Raw genomic sequence first — 20,102 nt, 5'->3', positions numbered from 1 at the left:
AATAAAAGATGCTATCACTTCCCAATAATATACACCTTTTTTTGTTTGTTTTGAAATACAGGAGTGTGTTTCCTTTTACATACCTTCTCTTCATATATAATTGATTTATTTAACAAATACTTACTGAATACCTACTGTGTGCCAGGCACAAATAGAACTATATATGTACTTTTTTAAAAATGAGATCACACTGTACATACTTTTCCACAGCTTCTGTTTATTCACTTAACATATAGTGGACACTTTTGTCTATCAAAATACATAATTATGCATCTTTCTCTTTAAGAATTACTTGGGTATTCTGCTTATCCAGGTCTACCATAATATGGTCCTTTGCTAATAGTACTTTCCCCTTTTTTCCCAGTGCAAACAACATTGCAGTGAAAATCTTTGTATATGTCTTTGTGCATATATGTCAGCTTTTTTTGTTTGTTTGTTTGTTTGTTTGTTTTGAGACGGCGTCACTCCGTGGCCCAGGCTGGAGTGCAGTGGTGCGATCGTGTCTCACTGCAACCTCTGCCTCCAAGGTTCAAGTGATTCTCTTCCCTCAGCCTCTCAAGTATCTGGGATTATAGGCGCCTGCCACCATGCCTGGCTAATTTTTGTATTTTTATTAGAGACAGGGTTTCATCATGTTGGCCAGGCTGGTCTTGAACTCCTGACCTCAAGTGATCCACTCACCTCGGCCTCCCAAGGTGTGGGATTACAGACAATGAGCCACCACGCCTGGCCAGCATTTTTGTAGGATAGATTTATAGCAGTAGAATTGTTGAGCCAAAGGGTATATACAGTTGCAATTGTGACAGATATTGCCAAATTGTCCTTAATGATCACAGAGCTTAATAAAGAAACTATAATAGTACCAGAAGAAAAGATAAGAATTTTTATTTTTTTATTTTTTTGGAGGGGAACTTTTCCTAAGCCTGACAAAGACTCAAATGCCACAGAGGAACAGATTGATAAAATATGTCCCCAGAAAACTTTTTCAGTTTCTACATAGCAAAATTATAAATACATTCAAAACATAAGCAAAATGGAGAAACAATACATGACATGATGAAGGCTTAATCTTCTTAATATATATAAATATATCTTATAAATCAGTAAGAAAAAAATATGATTACCCAACAGAATGAGCACTTTATAAACGTGTTCAGTTTCACCAGAGTGATTCAGAAATTATCACTGTGTCTCCACTGTTAACCAAAGGTGAGGAAAGGGAGAGGGTAGGAGAGAGGAGGCCTAGAGGACAAGTGGGGAGATCAGTAGTTGCCACTTTAAATAGCTTCTCTTATTTATATTATCTGATCATTTATCTTATTGTTTCTTTGAGATCATTACTGTGTATAATTACTTGTTTGTTATCAGCTCTGTGAGAACAGGGGCCACATCTGTGTTGTTCATCTCTGTATATTCAGATTCTAATACAATACCTCACACATAGTAAGCATTCGCTGAGCATGTATTTGCTCAATAAATGGTGCCATATACTTTTATCGCCATGAAAAAGAACGTGATAGATCTATGTGTTTGTATACAACAGTCTTATGGGAAAAAAAGGCAAAGTTAGAAATTGTGTATAGTATGTGTGTGTATGTAGTGTAATTAATACCATATGCAAAAGTGTTTTCACGAAAGATACCAAAATTAATACTGATTGTCTCTGGGGACAGAGAGGAGGAGTGGAAGGGAGATTCTTCATTGAGAATCATTGACATTCTGTGGTGTTTGAATTTTTTAACTTTGTATATGTATTATTCTTTTAAAAGGATTATATATTCTTTCTTTTAAAAGGGTTTAAAAAATTAATGCTTAAAATGTCAACTGGAAAAGAAAGGTATGACTTCTGCCAATCATTTTTAAAAATATATGTAGTATTTATGTAGAACTGCTCATGCAATTAATCGTTAAACAAAATCAATAAATTTCAGGCCTTTTTTTTTTTTTTTAAGAAACAGGTATTTTCCAAGTTTGTACTTTTTAGGTTTGGGAAACAACTATTTGATCCATTTTGTCTTACAGTGTTTTCTCTTCAGTCATTGAATATGTCACTGCAAAATCAATTGGAGGAGTCACTAAAGAGCCAGGAATTACTGCAGAGTAAAAATGAAGAGCTGTTAAAAGTGATTGAAAATCAGAAAGATGAAAACAAAAAATTTAGTAGTATATTTAAAGACAAAGATCAAACTATACTTGAAAATAAACAGCAATATGATATTGAGATAACAAGAATAAAAATTGGTACGTATTTAGACAGTAGTTATGGTCACATCTTTTAAAAGGAATAAGGAAACTGAAACTTTTGTTGTTTTAGAATTGGAGGAAGCCCTAGTCAATGTGAAAAGCTCCCAGTTTAAGTTAGAAACTGCTGAAAAGGAAAACCAGATATTGGGGATAACATTACGTCAGCGTGATGCTGAGGTGACTCGACTAAGAGAATTAACCAGGTAAAATTGACTTCCTTTGAATAACTCATGCCTTTTTTTTTTTAGATGTTTTTATAAACTTCAAAATAATGTTAGACCTGTTTTCTCACCCATATCTTTTTCTCTTATTTTGCCAGTGTTTTTGCTAATTTCTAATGATGTTTTCTTCTGTTTCAATTAAATTAGTTTAGAAATTTCAAACCTGGCGAAATGTTTTTTTAAAACCGTGTGATTCTGGGCAGGGGGTCCTGATGAGAAGCTGAAGACTTGTATAGCAACACCATTGAGCCCTCTGGTTCTGAAGCTAGAGAGATCTGACTGGAATCCCAGCTCTGCCACATATTAGCTGAGTAACTTTGAGCAAGCCATTTAACTTCTCTAAACCTCAGCTGTAAAGTAGGGACATGAATAGAGTTGTCATGGGAAACTAAGAAATCATTCATGAAAAGCACTTAGCATGGTAAGCCCTCATGCCATATGATCTTGGGTAAGTCAGCCTCTTTCAGCATTATTTCATCAGTTAAATGAGTGAGTTGGCAGTACCCCTTGAGATCACTTCATTCCCTAACAGTATTTTTCTAAAATAAAATTACCTCACTCAATTTGTCTATGATATTCACTTACAAAATTCAGTTTTCTTTTGAGATATTTGCTAAGAATTGGATTCTTAACTGCTTTTTAAAGTTCTAGGCGAGAAGTCAGTTATCTTAGGCCTAAAGATCTGCAGATCTGACTTTGTCTTCGAATAATCCTAGAAGTTCCAAATATAAAATAATCTTGAATATAAAATAATCTTCCTTGTGTTTCCAATGAACAGATCGATTTTGAATTTTAAACTTCCCCCCTCATTTTGAATGATAAACTTGTAGGGAAGCAAATGAAACAGTAATATATAACATTTAATTTATTAATTTAGTTTTATAAATGTATTTGAAATTAATAATCTGTTCACATGGAAATATTGCCCTTTTTCCACATTTGTATTTCATAGGATATTTGCATTCAAACTTTTATTTAACAATGGCAAAAGCAAGACATTTTTTGTAATCATAGAATTATAATTGATTAGGTTCTAGTCAGAGGTTCTGAATATTGGCTTATACCAGTCTTATTCAAAATAAAGTAATAGAATGTCCCTTCTTATGGAAGTCTTTGTAAGGTATCCCAAGGAATGTTTCCTTTTTTCTAAGGAATAATTTTGTGGTGAGAATTTTGTTAGTGTCAAGTATTTATACTAAGAGAAACCAGTAACAAAAGGCCACATATGGTGTGATTCCATTTATACGAAATGTCCAGAATAGGCAGATTCACAGAGACACAAAGTAGATTAGTAGTTGCCAGGGGCTGGAGGAACCCAGGGGTGTAGAATGGGAAGTGACTGCTAATGGGTAGTTTCATTTAGGAGTGATGCAGATGTTCTGAAATTAGATAGTGGTGACAGTTCTCAACTCTATGAATATACTAATAACCACCAAATTTTGCACTTAAAAGGAGTAGATTCTGTGGTATGTAAATTATATCTGTTGGGTGCAGGGCCTCATGCCTGTAACCCCAGCACTTTGGGAGGCCGAGGTGGGTGGATTGCCTGGGCCCAGGAGCTCGAGACCAGCCTGGGCAACACAGCAAAACCCTGTCTCTACAAAAAATACCCAAGTTAGCTGTGCGTGGTGGCGCATGCCTGTAGTCCCAGCTACTCGAGAGGCAGAAGTGGGAGGAGCCCAGGAGGTGGAAGCTGCGGTGAGCCACTGTCATGCCACTGCACTCCAAACTGGGCGACAGAGTAAGACCCTGTCTCAAAAAAAAATAAATAAATATATTAAAATAATATCTCAATAAACTGTTATTTTGTAAAAGTTATATATGGTATACAGTCTGTTTAGAAAAGAAAAAGGAAGAAAAGAAAAAAATAGTGAGTCAGCATGGTCAAGTGCCATGAGAGTTTGCTTAGGAGTTACTACGAGCATCCGCTTCATTCTAAGGGGCAACTCTTAGCCCCAAGCAGAAAATCCAATGAAGCGGAGGATGTAGTTCTCTGGTAGTTTTCTTTCCTTCTCACAATCTTTTTTGTCATACTGCTAAATTCAGCTTCTTTATGGATATGAAATCACAAGCTGATATCTTTTATTTATAAAGTACTTTGATTTTTTTCAAAGTTCTGTCTTTCCTATGTCATTTTATTTGTCCTCATCTATGGAGGGAAGATTTTAGTATCTGCATTTTCATAGATGGGCAAACTGAGGCCACGCAAATTAAGTATTAGTAGAATGTTAATAACAGAGCTGGGACTAGAACTCACATCTTTTCATTTCTAGCCAGATGTTCCTCTTGCACATGGAGTGGCTTTAGCCATAGTAACAACTCCATGCCTGATTTAGCCTAAGTAAACCTTATAATTTTTTTACCTGGGAGGTAGACGGATGAATGGATGGATTCGTTTGTTTATTCAACAAACATTAATTTTGTATTATGTTCCAAATATATATGTGTGAAGCATACATAAAAATATTTAATTATTTTTAGTTGCTAAATATCCACATTGACAAGTGAAGAGCTTATTCTAGTGCTTTACTGACATATGTAGGGATACATCTTTTTTATTTATTTATTTTTTTTCTTTGAGACATAGTCTCGCTCTGTCGCCCAGGCTGGAGTGCAGTGGCGCTATCTTGGCTCACTGCAAGCTCCGCCTCCTGTGTTCACGCCATTCTCCTGCCTCAGCCTCCCCAGTAGCTGGGACTACAGGTGCCCTCCACCACGCCCAGTTTTTTTTTTTTTTTTTTTTTTTTTTTTTTTTAGTAGAGACTGGGTTTCACCGTGTTAGCCAGGATGGTCTCTATCTCCTGACTTCATGATCCACCAGCCTCAGCCTCCCAAAGTGCTGGGATTACCAGCATGAGCCACCGTGCCAGGCCAGATACGTCTTTTTTTAAGTAAATGCATTGCACATGTTGACAATACTATTCAACATATGCAATGCATTTACTAAGAAAATTGGTAACAAAAACATAAGAAAAATCTTTCAGAGTAACAGTATAACTTTTCTAGAAATTAGTAGAAATGGAAGCCCAAAGAAAAAAGGGACTTACCTGACTTTCACAGCTAGTGTCTGAACTAGGACCAGAGCCAGGATTTTGGATTCTGTCTTCAGCTTTGCTTTCTGTTTTAAAGAGGACAGCTTTTCTCTGAATAAAGATGCCCCATTATTGAGGGATTCTTCTACCTGTGTAGGAGACACTTTTGTACCTGCTCATTCTTTCAAAATAACATGCAGTCTGCCTTTTCCATTGTTTATTCAGAACGAAAAAATGTAATTGGAGCCTTTTTTTTTTCCTTAACATTTATCTAACATAGAAGTATAGGAACTGAAAAAGTTCGTTAATTCTTGCTTACTATTTGCCTTTATAAAAGGCCCTGTCTAGAATATTAGATACAGACTTTTGCTCTCCTTTTCGTAAGACTAAAGAATTTTCCTATCAGTTTTTTACATTTTTGTTAAGCATGTTTTTATGCTGGGCATAAATCCTGCCTCATGACTACTAGCTCACCTGTCAGATTGACTGCACTCTTACGAATGATTGTAAAAACATGATGGGAAGGCTTAGCACGGTATCTCATGTAGAGTTTAGCACTATCCCTACATTTTCTAAAGATTTAGTAACAGCTTCAAAATTCTAAGTACGTTCATTGATGTCAGTTTTATACTTTTTTTTGTTTTGAGGCAGAATCTCGCTCTGTCACCCAAGCTGGAGTCCAGTGGTGCGATCACAGCTCAGTACCGCCTCAACCTCCCTGGCTCATGCAATCTTCCCACTTCAGGCTCCCAAGTAGCTGGGACCACAGGCACATGCCACTGTGCCCAGCTATTTTTTTTTTTTTTTTTACTTTTAGTAGAGATGTCTCGCCATGTTGCCCCAGCTGGTCTCAAACTTCTAGGCTCAAGCAGTTCTCCCACCTTGGCCTCCCAAAGTGCTGGGATTACCAGCACACCCAGCCATTGTTTTGTTCTTTACATTAAAACAAAACAAAAAAGTCTCTGAGCTTAATTATATCTAAATTCATCCACATTGTTGATTTATAATTTCTTTGATGACACCCTATGCAATTCAATTGGTTAGGAACATCTCTAGTACTATAAGTGGGTTGCTGTGACCATTTTAATTTTACTTTGGACGTTAGAGTGTAAAGCACCAGCATCCGACAGTACAGATAAATCTACATGCTCTTCTATTCCTTCACTCTTCCCATAGTCCCCTTAGTCAGATAGGCATATGGTTTTTGTATGTGTGTTTTAAATAATCTCCGAAAAGAGATTTTGTAAAATTTCTGATTGCCTTTCTCAGACTTTGGGGGAGGAGTAATGGGACTGAAAGGTACATGTACAAGGTCTAAAGAAATACCACAAACCCTCTTTCTTTTCCTTCTCCAACCTTTAATGATTTTAAATGTGCCTGTGTCACTTTTTTTTCAGATCTTACTACAACATGTTATAAAACCATTAAAATGTGAGGAAAATTAATATTTTAAATATTAATTTAAATAATATTTTAAATATTAATTTAAATAATATTTATATTTAAAAATATATAAATTAAATAATATATAACATTATTTAAGTAAATAGTGAATAGTTTCAAAGAGCATTCTTACAAGTACTCATAGTTATTTAAATTAATATATTTTTGTAAGTAGCCTAGAAAGAACCCTGCATTTGTTATGAAAATGTGCCAATTTTCTAAGTATTAAAAATCAGTGTCTTTAGCTGAATTATGTATAATAGAAACACCAATATATCCACTTGTCACAGTTTAGGTGCTCATATTCCTTCCTTTAAAATTTTAACGTTTTCATATTTCCTACAGAGATTTTTAATTTCAGAGACAATGGTGAGTCATATTCTGTTTATACATCAGAAGATTAGTAATTGCTACTAATTTCCAGAAATTAAGCTTTTTTAAGTGTCATTGTCCCTTCCTTTCTTTATCTCTGATTTTATCTATAGCAACAGTAATGTTTTTTTTAAAACTGGAAAGAAACCTCAATATAAGTATTCCTTTACTGAAAATAAACAAAAATAAAAATTTCGGTATGCAGTCTGATCAAATTAATTAGTGGGTCATTATTCATTACAGCATTCCTTCAAAGATATGTTTCTCCAGCATATTTTTGTGTTGTAGTAACAACTCATTAGCTTCTTTTAATATCGTAATTGACAAATTAATACCATCTTAACTATATTTATGGGGTACAGTGATGTTTTGGTATATGTAAACAAGGTGAAATAACTAAATCAAGCTAATTAAATGTCCATCATCTCACTTATTGTATTTTGGAGTGAGACATTTGGAATTTACTTTTTTAGCGATGTTGGATTATTATTAAGTATAATCACCCTAGGCTGGACGTGGTGGCTTCCGCCTGTAATCCTAACACTTTGGGAGGCCAAGGTGGGCAGATCACCTGAGGTCAGGAGTTTGAGACCAGCCTGGCCAACATGGTAAAACCCTGTCTCTACTAAAAATACAAAAATTACCTGGGCATGGTAGCAGGTGCCTGTAATCCCAGCTACTCGGAAGGCTGAGGCAGGAGTATGACTTGAACCCAGGAGGCAGAGGTTGCAGTGAGCTGAGATTGCACCACTGTACTCCAGCTTGGGCAACAAAACTCCATCTAAAAAAAAAAAAGTATAGTCACCCTACTGTTCAATAGAACCCACAAACTTATTCCTTCTATGTAACTGAAACTTTGTACCCTTTGACTAACATCTCCCCATTTCCCATACCCTACCTTACATCCACCACAACCCCAGTCTCCGGTAACCACTATTCTACTCTCTGCTTCTATGAGTTCAACTTTTTTATATTCCATATATAAGTGAGGTCATGCAGTATTTGTCTTTCTGTTCCTGGCTTATTTCACTTAACATATGGGTGTCCTCCAGGTTCATTCATGTTGCAAATGACAGAATTTCCTGGGTTTTTTTTTGTTTTTTTTTAAGGCTGAGTAGTATTCCAATATGTTTATATGCCACGTTTTCTATAAAGAAATAATCATTCATTCACTGAAGGAAACTTAGGTTTATTCCATATCTTGGCTGTTGTGAATAATGCTACAATGCCCATACTCTGGGTATGTGTGTATAGATAGATAGATGTGTGTGTGTGTGTGTGTGTGTGTGTGTGTGTGTGTATATATATGTATACATATATATGTGTGTGTATATATATATGGATATGTACATAGACATGGGATTGCTGAATCATATGGTAATTCTATTTATACATTTTTGAGGAGCTTCCATACTGTTTCCCATTGTGTTTATACTAATTTACATTCCTACCAACAGTATACAAGGGTTTCCTTTTCTCCACATCTTCATCAACACTTGTTAGCTTTCATCTTTTTTGTAATAGCCATTCTGACAGGTGTGAGATGATATCTCATTGTGGTTTTAATTTGCATTTCCCTAATGTTGAGCATTTTTTCTTAGACATATTGGCCATTTGAATGGAGAAATGTCCTTTGCCCGTTTTTTAATTATTTGTTTATTTGCTATTGAGTTGCATGAGTCCCTTACATATTTTGAATATTAACCCCTTATCACGTACGGTTTGCAGATATTTCTCCCACACCATGGCTTGTCTCTTCACTCTGTTAGATTGTTCCCCTTGCTGTGCAAAGGCCTTTTAGTTTGATACGATTTCATTTGTCTATTTTTGTTTGTGATATCTGTGCTTTCAAGGTCATATCTAAAAAATTATTGCCTGGACCAGTGTCATGGAGCTTTTCCCTCATGTTTTTTTTCTGGTAGTTTTACAGTTTCAGGTCTTGTATTTAAATCTTTAATCCATTTTTAGTATATTTTTGTATGCATTGTGAAATAAGAATCCAATTCCATTCTTCTGTATGTGGATCTCCAGTTTTCCCATCACCATTTGTTGAAGAGACTTTTCCCCATTTTGTTTTCTTGTCACCTTTGTGAAAAATCAATTGGCCATAAATACATGGATTTATTTATGTCCTGTTCCATTGATCAGCATGTCTGTTTTTATGCCAGTTCATGCCGTTTTGATTTCAATTCCTTTAATATATTTTGAAATCAGGGAATGTGGTGCCCCCAGCTTTGTTCTTTTTACTTAAGATATTTTTGGCTTTTCAAGGGTTTTTTTTTTAATGATTCTGTATGAATTTTAGGATAGTTTATTCTATTTCTGTGAAAAATGACACTGGAATTTTGATAGGAATTCTGTTGAATTTGTAGGTCATTTTGGGTAGCATGAATATTCCAACAATATTATTTCTTCCAATCATGAGCACAGGGTAGCCTTCCATTTATTTGTGTTTTCTTCAATTTCTTTTATCAGTGTTTCATAGTTTTTAGTATATACTAATAATATATATATATTTAGTAAATACTAATAATATATGTGTATTATTCACCTCCTTGGTTAAATTTTCACTGAAGTATTTTACTTTGTTTTTTGTTGCTTGTTTTTCTTAATTTCTTTTGGGTAGTTTGTTGTGAGTGTATAGAAATGTTACTGATTTTTTATGTTGATTTTGTATCCTGCAACTTTACTGAGTTTATAAGCAAAACAGTTTTTTGGTGTTTAGGATTTTCTGTGTATAAAATCGTGTCAGCAAACAGACAATTTCATTTCTTCCTTTCTTATTATCTTCTATTTTTTTTCTCTTGTGTAATTACTCTGGGTAAGAGTTCCAGTAATATGTTGAAAAGAAGTGATAAGAGTGGGCCTTCTTACCTTACTCTTGATCTTAGAGGAAAAACTTTCAACTTTTCATCACTGAGTATGATGTTAACTATGGGTTTGTCATATATATGGCCTTTGTTGTGTTAAGGTACATTCCTTCTATACGGAATCTTTTGAGAGTTTTTTCATGAAAGAGTGTTGAAATTTATCAAGTGCGTTTTCTGCATCTTTTGCGATGATCATATAGTTTTAAATTCTTCATTCTGTTATATATCACATTCATTGGTTTTATACGTTGAACTGTCCTTGCATCTCAAATGTAAATCCCCTTTAATTGTGTTGAATAATTCTTTTAATTTATTGTTGAATTTGGTTTGCTAGTATTTTGTTGAGGGTTTTTTAAGTCTGTGTTCATCAGAGATATTGACCTGTAGTTTTCTTTTCTTGTAGTTTTCTTTTCTGGCTTTGTTATCAGAGTCATATTGGCCTTGAACAGTGTTTTCAAGTGTTCAACAAGAACTCTTGGCCTTGTTCAGTGTTTTCTATGTAAAACAAGTTTGGAAAAATTCCCTGCACTTTGAATGTTCGGAAGAGTTTGAGAAGGGTTGGTATTCTCAATCCTTCTTTAAATGTTCTTTAAGTGTTGGTTAGAATTCAGCTATAAAGCTGTCTTGTCCTGGGCTTTTCTTTGGTGGGAGACTTTATTAAGAACACTTAATATCCTTACTCATTATTGGTCTGCTCAGACTTTCTATTCCTTCATGATTCAGGTTTGGTAAGTTGTGTCTGTATAGGAATTTATCCATTTCTTCTGGGTTATCTAATTTGTTAGTGTATAATTGCTCATAGTAACTTCTTATGATTCTTTGCATTGCTGTGTTATCAGTTGTAGTATCTCCTTTTATTTCTGATTCATTTAAGTCTTCTCTCTCCTTTTCTTAGTCTAGCTAAGGGTTTGTCAATTTTGTTTATTTCTCCCAAAAAAACAAACTCAGTTTTGCTGAATTTTTCCTATTGTTTTTCTAGTCTCTATTTCATTTATTTCTTGCTCTGATCTTTTGTGATTTCTTCCTTCTGCTAATTTTGGGCTTAATTTGTTCTCCTTTTCCTAGTTCCTTAAGATGTAATATTAGATTATTTGAGAGCTTTCTTTTTTGATATATGTTTATTGCTATAAATTTCCCTCTTAGAATTGCTTTTGCTGCATCCCATAAATGTTGTCATATTTTGTTTTCATTTTTATTTGTCTCAAGGTATTATTTTATTACCCTTTTAATTTCTTCTTTGTCTCATTGGTTGTTCAGCAGCATGTTGCTTAATTTCCACGTTTGTGAATTTCCCAAAATTTCTCTTGTTATTGATTCCTAGTTTCATGCCGCTGGAATCAGAAGATGCTTGATATGATTCTAGTCTCCTTAAATTTGTTAAGACTTATTTTGTGGTCTAACATGATCTATCCTGCAGAATGTTCTGTGTGCACAAGAGAAGAATGTGTACTCTGTTGCTGTAGGATGGAATGTTCTATATTATGTCTATGAGATCTATTTGGTCTAAACCAAGCTTGTCCAACTGATGGCCCCTGAGCCACATGCAGCCCAGGATGGGTTTGAATGTGGCTCAACACAAATTAATAAACTTTCTTAAAACATTATGAGATTTTTTTTTGACAAATTTTTAAGCTCATAAGCTGTCGTTAGTGTTAATGTATTTTATGTGTGGCCCAAGACAATTCTTCCAATGTGGCCCAGGGAAGCCAAAAGCTTGGACACCCCTGGTCTAAAGTATAATTTGAGACCAATGTTTCCTTATTGATTTTCTATCTAAAAGATCTGTACAGTGTTGAGAGCCGGGTACTGAAATCCCCCACTCAGTCTGTCTCTCCCTTCAGATCATTTAATAGTTGCTTTATTATTTAGTTGCTCCAATGTTGGGTGCATATATTGTTATAATTGCAGATTGACGCCTTTATCATTATATAGTGACCTTCTTTGCTTCTTTTTACAGTTTTTGACTTAAAGTCTGTTTTGTCTGATATGAGTATAGCTACCCCTGCTTTCTTTGTTTCCTTTCCTATGGAATATATTTTTCCATCTCTTCACTTTCCGTCTGTGTGTGTGCTTTACCTTAGAGTGAGCCTCGTGTAAGCAGCATACAGTTTTTGATTCATTCACCCACTCTGTCTTTTGATTAGAGAATTTACTCTATTTACATTCAAGGTAATTGTTGATAGGCAAGGACTTGCTACTGCCATTTTGTAATTTATTTTGTAATTGTTGTATAGATCCTTTCTTTCTCCCTCTGTTGCCTTCCTTTGTGGTTTGATGGTTTTCTGCAATGGTATGCTTTGAATCCTTTTCATGTTTTGTGCAAATTCTGTAGGTTTTTGCTTTGTGGTTACCCTGAGGTTTACATAAAACATCTTATACTTAGGCTATTTTAAGCTGATAATAACTTTAATCACATACAAAAACTACACTTTTACTCCCCTCTTCCACATTTTATGATTTTGATTTCAAAATTTACATCTTTTTCTAATTTATATCCTGTAACTATAGTTGTTTTTAATAGTTTTGTCTTTTAACCCTCATATTAGGATAAAATCGCTTTACATACCACCATTAAGGTACTAGAGTATTCAGAATATGATTATGTATTATACCATTGAGTTTTATAATTGCATGTGTTTCATGGTATTAATTAGTGATCTTTTACTTCAGCTTAAAGAACTTGTTTTAGCAATTCTTGTAAGATAGGCCTACTGATGATGAACTCCCTTAGCATTTGTCTGGGAAAGTTTTTATTTCTCCCTCATTTCTGGACAGTTTTGCTGGATAAAGTATTCTTGGTTGACAGGTGCTTTTGTTGAGAAGTCCACTGTTAGCCATATTGGGGCTCCCTAGTGTGTGATGTTTCTTATCTGTCACTGCTTTGAATTTTAACAGTTATCTTTGAATTTTAACAGTTCAGTTATGGTGTGTCTTGGTGAACTTCTCTTTGGGTTAAATTGGATTGGAGACCTCTGAGCGTCCTGTACCTGAATGTTGGTGTCTTTCCCTAGATTTGGAGAATTTTCAGCCATTATTTTCCTAAATATGCTTTCTGGTCATTTTTCTCTCTCTTCTCCTTCAGGCACTCCTGTTTCTCAGATGGTATCTCATAATACCTGTAGGCTTTCTTCATTCTTTTTCATTCTTGATTTATTTCCTCTTCTGACTGGATAATTTTAAATGTCCTCTTTTCAGGCTCACTAATTCCTCTGCTTGATCAAGTATACTATTGAAGTATTTGATTGAATTTTTCAGTTTAGATGCTGTGTTTTTTATCTCTAAGATACCTATTTGATTTTTAAAATTTGTTTCTATTTCTTTTTCAAACTTATTATTTTGTTTGTTAATTATTTTCCAAATTTCATTTAATTTTTCATCTATATTTTCTTGTAGTTCCCTGAACATTTTAAAGAGAAGATTATTCTCAATTCTTTGTCTCTCATTTCTTTAGAGTCCATTATTGGTGCTTTATTTCTTTTAGTGGTGTCATTTTTCTGATTCTTCATAATCCTTGTATCCTTGCATTGGTGTCTATGCACTTGAAGAAGTGGCCACCTCTTCCAGTTTTGCAAGTGTTATGCCCTACCCCACCTCTCACTTGAGGTGAAGGGGATAGACCTTCACTATTTAGTCTAGCCTGGGATTCTGGATTGGCCATCTGGTAGTGACTATAGGCAGGCAGACCTTGCTGTTGGGTTCTCTAACTGGGCTGCTACCTGTGCTTTGAGGTCAGTGGAGCTATTGGCTGTACTCCATGGTCTTGTGAAACCAATGGCTGTGCTCCGTCAGCCAGTGAGGCCACTGACTGGGTTCCAAGGTCAGGTGGAGCTGCCGGCTGGGCTCTGCAATCACCTTTGATTGGGCAGGGTTGCAGGCTGTATTCCCTGGCTGAGTGCTACTGCTGTTTAGAATCTAATTGGGCAGGGTTGCAGGCTGGGCTTCAGTGTTGCTGGGTTTGCTGCCCAGCCACTCGTGACAGGCAGGGCTGGAGATTGCTCCACAGTATGCAGTCACAGGTTTGCCTCCCTGCCTGGGCCTGGGCAAAACCTCAGGCTGGACTTCAAAGCTGAGTGGAGTCACTGCTTAACTGCTAAGGTTGAGCGGGGCCAGTTAACTGTGTTCTGCAGATATGCAGGGATGCAGTTTTGCCTCCTGGCCTCAGGAAACTATATGTACAGCTGTGAAGTTAGGTAGGGTCACTAAAGTCTGGCAGGGCCAGATGCCGACCTCCACAGATTTATGCTAATGTGCACTTGCCTCTGGGTCTGGGGAAGCCATAAGCAGAGTACTGAGGCTGCATGGGGTTACCGCTCGCCCTCTCAGTTCTTATGGGACCAGATGCTCTCTTCAACACTTAGGTGCCACCGCATACTTGCCTCATGGCCTAGGAAAACTTTAAGCAGAGAATTGAGACTCTGCTTAAGGGTTGGGGAAGGCTTGGGTGTGATAGTGGTAGGGACTCGGCCCTGGCACACCTGTCAACTGTGCTTTCTGCAAAGCAGTGCTATTGACTGGTCTCTCTGGTCTGATGCTTCCATTGGCAGGAGTGCAGAATCATTGCCAAGATCTGTGCTGTAGCCTCTGTGAGCCGTATCCCCCTTCTTTGTTTTTCGCTAACCCCAAGTATTCTAGCCGTGTAGGAGCAAATGGGGTAATACAGAAGTGGGCTTCGTGAGAAGCATCCCAGAATGCCGGGGAAGTTGAGTATTCACCTCCAGCTTTCTTTTTCTGTGGTAGAAACTGTAGGCACAGGGGACTCCTCTCTGTGTGGTACTTAACTGGCTTGGAAAGGGGTGAAACTGTTCCTGTTAACCCTGTAATGCAGCTTTTCTCAGTTCTGTGATCCCAGAGAGTGTCTCAGCTCACTCCTGAGTTCTGGGATATTCATGAAGGTGTACTTGTCTGTGGATAGTAGCTAGTTCGATTTCTATGAGGGGGACCAGAGCCAGGAAACTCTTATTCCACCATCTTGCTGGAGATTTTTAAGACTTATTAAAAGAGATGTCACTCTCCTCATAACCTAGAAAGAGGCATTTTTTAAAAATAGAAAGAGATATTAGAAGAAATAGCAGGAGCCATTGCCATTTGAAGAACAATTAGAAGTCAAAATACAGCGTGTTTAAGAGGACAGTGTAAGCCAAGTTGGAAAAAATTTGTTTTTAGTTTTGTAGGAGAAAATAATTTATCCTATATACAGAGATATAATCACCGCTGACTGTTTAGTATAGAGATTTCTTTTTAGCATTTTATGTTTATGTGTGTGACTACTTTTTAGAAAAATACTGAGTCTAGATTATTTATGGCCTGCTTTTCTTAATTTAACCTTATGTAATGAACATTTTCCTATCAATAAATATGCTTTACAACATGACTATAATTAGGAGCTATGATGCAGTTATACCATAATTTACCTGAACCAGTTCACTTTTTTGAAGATAAAGATATATATGTCCATCTATTTTATATTATAACTAATATATTTATTAATATATCTTTGGGTACAACCTCTGTGTAGACCAGTAGGATATTTTTATAAGTATAAATTGGTGGGCCAAAGAGTGTGAGACACACAAAGTTTTAAGGCTTTTGAAATGTATTGGCAGTATGCTCTCCAGAAGAGTTATACCACTGTACGCTCCCACCAGTAGCACCTGCCTCTCCAGGCTTCTCTAACGGTGGGTAGTATTCTTATTTTACTATGCTAATTTGATAAGCAAAAAAAAATTATTTTTAAATTTTGAATTTATTTGATTAAAAGTTGAACTCTTAAAGCATGCTTATTGGCTAGTGGTATTTTTTTGTTAGTTACCTGTTGATGTCCTTTGTATCTTTGTTTAAATTAGTTTTTTGGGTTTTTTTGTTTTTTGTTTTTTTTTTTTTGGTTGAGATGGAGTTTCGCCCTGTTGCCCAGGCTGGAGTGCGGTGGAGTGATCTTGGCTTACTGCACCCTCTGCCTCCCAGGTTCAAGCAATTCTCATGCCTCAGCCTGCCAAGCAGCTGGGATCACAGGCGCACATCACCATGCCCAGCTAATTTTTGTATTTTTTTTAGTAGAAATGGGGTTTCACCATGTTGGCCAGGCTGGTCTCGAACTCCTGACCTCAGGTGATCTGCCTGCCACAGCCTCCCAAAGTGCTGGGATTACAGGCATGAGCCACCATGCCCAGCCCTCATTGATTTTTGAGACCATGTATAATTCAATTTAAATAGACTAAAGTCTTAGTATAAAATGGCTTTAGGCTGGGCGTGGTGGCTCACGCCTGTAATTCCAGCACTTTGGGAGGCCGAGGCGGGTGGATCACGAGGTCAGGAGATCGAGACCATCCCGGCTAACACAGTGAAACCCCGTCTCTACTAGAAAATACAGAAAAATTAGCCCTGCACGGTGGAGGGCGCCTGTAGTCCCAGCTACTCAACAGGCTGAGGCAGGAGAATGGCGTGAACCCGGAAGGCAGAGCTTGCAGTGAGCTGAGATCATGCCCCACTGCACTCCAGTCTGGGTGATAGAGTGAGACTCCATCTCAAAAAAAAAAAAAAAATGGCCTTAATAGGACTACTAATAAAGGCTGCCATCAAACAAACAAACACCCACTTAGACTGAAACCGTGCTAAATACTTTATACCTTATTATTTTATCTTATTTAATCTTCATTGTAGTTCGGAATTATCTTCATTTTACAGCTGAGGAACTTGAGATTCAGAAAGGTTAAATGACTTGCCCAAGATCACAGCTAATGATGGCACTGGGATTTGATTCCATTTCTAACTTCAAACCTTGTGTGGTTTTCGTTATACACCTTTCTGGTACCTAGCTGTTGCTTATACCTATTATGCCAGATAATTATCTCTATCCTTTTTTTCTAGTATTGTGCCACACGCACACACACACACAAACACATATATAATGAAGGGAAATAATTCCTAGCAGAATCCATAACAAATGAATAGTGTGTTTCCCTTTGTATCTTAGCCTACCTTTGTGAGGCCAGTTTTTTACTCTAGGGCTCAATTTGTAGTGCTCCTCAAGAATGAACCTAGTGCTGCTCAAGAATAAACCATCTCGGCTGGGTATGGTGGCTTATACCTGTAATCCCAGCACTTTGCGAGGCTGAGGCGGGCAGATCACTTGAGGCCAGGAGTTCAAGACCAGCCTGGCCAACATGGTGAAACCCTGTCTCTACTAAAAATACAAAAATTAGCCAGGCGTGGTGATGCGCACCTGTAATCCCAGCTACTCGGGAGGCTGAGGCAAGAGGATCACTTGAACCTGGGAGGCAGAAGTTTCAGTGAGCTAAGATCATTCCACTGCACTCGAGCTTGGGTGACAGAATGAGACTCTATCTCAATTAAAAAAAAAAAAAGAAAAGAGTAAAACATCTCCATACCTTAAAAAAAAATTCTGAGCCTCTATTTTTAGACATAGTGATAGATTCAATACAGACCAATGTATTTTATCATTGTTATTTTAATTATTATATGCTCTTGCCAAAGCACATTCTGTGATTTTGTGCTTCTAGTTGCTTGTTTTCATATTAAGAACCAGACACTTCTCTCAAATCGTTTTTTTAAAGATGGAGGTATAGATAAGTGAATTAAAGAAACAGGTAAAAAATAATAATTAGTGTTCTGAATTCTTCTTAACAGAACTTTACAGACTAGCATGGCAAAGCTTCTCTCCGATCTTAGTGTGGACAGTGCTCGCTGCAAGCCTGGGAATAACCTTACCAAATCACTCTTGAACATTCATGATAAACAACTTCAACATGACCCAGCTCCTGCTCACACTTCCATAATGAGCTATCTAAATAAGTTAGAAACAAATTACAGTTTTACACATTCAGAGCCACTTTCTACAATTAAAAATGAGGAAACCATAGAGCCAGACAAACCCTATGAAAATGTTCTGTCCTCCAGAGGCCCTCAAAATAGTAACACTAGGGGCATGGAGGAAGTATCTGCACCTGGAATTATTTCTGCCCTTTCAAAACAGGATTCTGATGAAGGGAGTGAAACTATGACTTTAATAGAAGATGAGCATAATTTGGATAATACAATTTACATTCCTTTTGCTAGAAGCACTCCTGAAAAGAAATCACCACTTTCTAAGAGACTATCCCCTCAGCCACAAATAAGAGCAGCTACAACACAGCTAGTCAGCAACAGTGGACTTGCTGTCTCTGGAAAAGAAAATAAACTGTGTACACCTGTAGTCTGTTCCTCTTCAACAAAGGAAGCAGAAGATGCACCTGAAAAACTTTCCAGAGCATCTGATATGAAGGACACACAGCTCCTCAAGAAAATAAAGGAAGCAATTGGTAAGATCCCTGCTGCCACCAAGGAGCCAGAGGAACAAACTGCATGTCATGGCCCATCAGGTTGTCTTAGCAACAGCCTTCAAGTGAAAGGCAATACTGTCTGTGATGGTAGTGTTTTCACTTCTGACTTGATGTCTGACTGGAGCATCTCTTCGTTTTCAACGTTCACTTCTCGTGATGAGCAAGACTTCAGAAATGGCCTTGCGGCATTAGATGCCAACATAGCTAGACTCCAGAAGTCTTTAAGGACTGGTCTTCTGGAGAAATGAATTCAGAAGAAAACTCATCAGGTGCTTCTTTTTAAAACTAGAACTTGGCTATATTGAATGTGTATTTTTCTTTAGGGAAATGATGTTTTATGTTATTATGTGTGAAGTAATACATTGTACAAGTAATAAATGTATTGTTGAGATATATTGACACTGAGGAGCTTATAAAAACAAGTCATCTTAAGTTCACAATTGCTACAAGAAGAAAGTTGTAGATAACTAGGAAATTATTGTAAGTAATGTTTTATTTCAGTACTTAGCAATTAGAGTTCTTTTATTAAGATGTATCTGCTGGATTAAGGGTACAGGTTAAAATAGTTCTGTGGTTGTCCTAAGAAATAATGGGAAAAGAATCTCTGGATGTAAGTTTTTCTGTTGAAACTAGACGGTTTTTTTTTTCTGTTTCCATATACTTTTTTTTAATAGCAATGTGTTTTTATTAAACATGCTGTGTGCTACAGGCCAGTGTTGTTGGTGAAATATATAAACATTTATTTAAAGAGAAAAGTTACCAGTATCTACACCTCTTAAATACATTGATTGGTCTAAAAAATATATAGATAACATCCTAAATTAACATATGGCTTCTTAAAACTTGGGCACTTTTATTTGTTTTTATCCCAAATTCATGTTTTAAGGCCTTTAAAGAATAGTCAGACTGATAAAGAAGTGCTAACAGATAAGCTATAGTTGGGGAGATTTGTGGGTTTTTTTTAAAATAAGAAATGTTTATTTTTTTCCTTATATTTAAACATGATGGAATTTGTAAATCTTGGCATTGATTGTAATTCTGCCTTTTTGGAAGAATTTTTTTTTTCCAGCATATTAGCTGAGAATATTCTCTATTTTATAAATAATATGAAGTAGGTTGGTCTCTCTGCTTCTCTATACCAGGACTTCTTAGCTCAGTATCATCTCCCTTCATGTAAGCAGCACATTTTAACTCTTAGGAAGCTGAATGTTGTGTTATCACTAATACTTTGTACAGGTCACGTGCCTACTCTAATTGTCTTTAGTACTTGGACAGGCTTTATCATTAAAGAGTGTTCTCTTAATCCCAGAACCTCCTCGTGTTTTTTGTTTTTTTGGTGGGTTTTTTTTTTTTTTTTTTTTTTTTAGGTGTTAGTGCTACAGCGTTTGAAGGAGCCAGCTGTAGTCTCTTTGATATGTTCAGATTTTCCAGATAGAGATTTAAGTCTAAAAATTTATTAAGTGAATTCTAAACTATTTCACACAAGAGTCCATTAGCATCTTTAATTTTATTTAGTATTCATGAATTAATTTATTGGCATCTTATTTGGAGGTAATAGGCCACAACTCTTTAACAAATAAGTTC

At 36.3% G+C, this 20,102-nt stretch overlaps 1 protein-coding gene across 8 annotated transcripts in view; it reads left to right on the top strand.

The window, feature by feature from the left end:
• CCDC14 (coiled-coil domain containing 14) overlaps window positions 1–19,829 on the top strand; it is a 47,707-nt gene extending 27,878 nt beyond the window's left edge. For all 8 annotated transcript variants that reach the window (XM_004036202.5, XM_019024455.4, XM_031009443.3 and 5 more), the window contains 3 exons: window positions 2,023–2,241; window positions 2,315–2,447; window positions 17,827–19,829. In XM_004036202.5, the coding sequence (XP_004036250.4) occupies window positions 2,023–2,241; window positions 2,315–2,447; window positions 17,827–18,766 (1,292 nt within the window). In that variant the 3' untranslated portion in view covers window positions 18,767–19,829. The remainder of the gene's footprint in view (window positions 1–2,022; window positions 2,242–2,314; window positions 2,448–17,826) is intronic.
• Window positions 19,830–20,102: the final 273 nt, after the last annotated feature.

This window comes from Gorilla gorilla, chromosome 2 (genome assembly GCF_029281585.2).
Source record: "Gorilla gorilla gorilla isolate KB3781 chromosome 2, NHGRI_mGorGor1-v2.1_pri, whole genome shotgun sequence".
Taxonomy (NCBI): domain Eukaryota; kingdom Metazoa; phylum Chordata; class Mammalia; order Primates; family Hominidae; genus Gorilla; species Gorilla gorilla.
The sequence above is the reverse complement of the archived record's forward strand: the minus strand, read 5'-3'. Positions and strand labels throughout refer to the sequence as shown.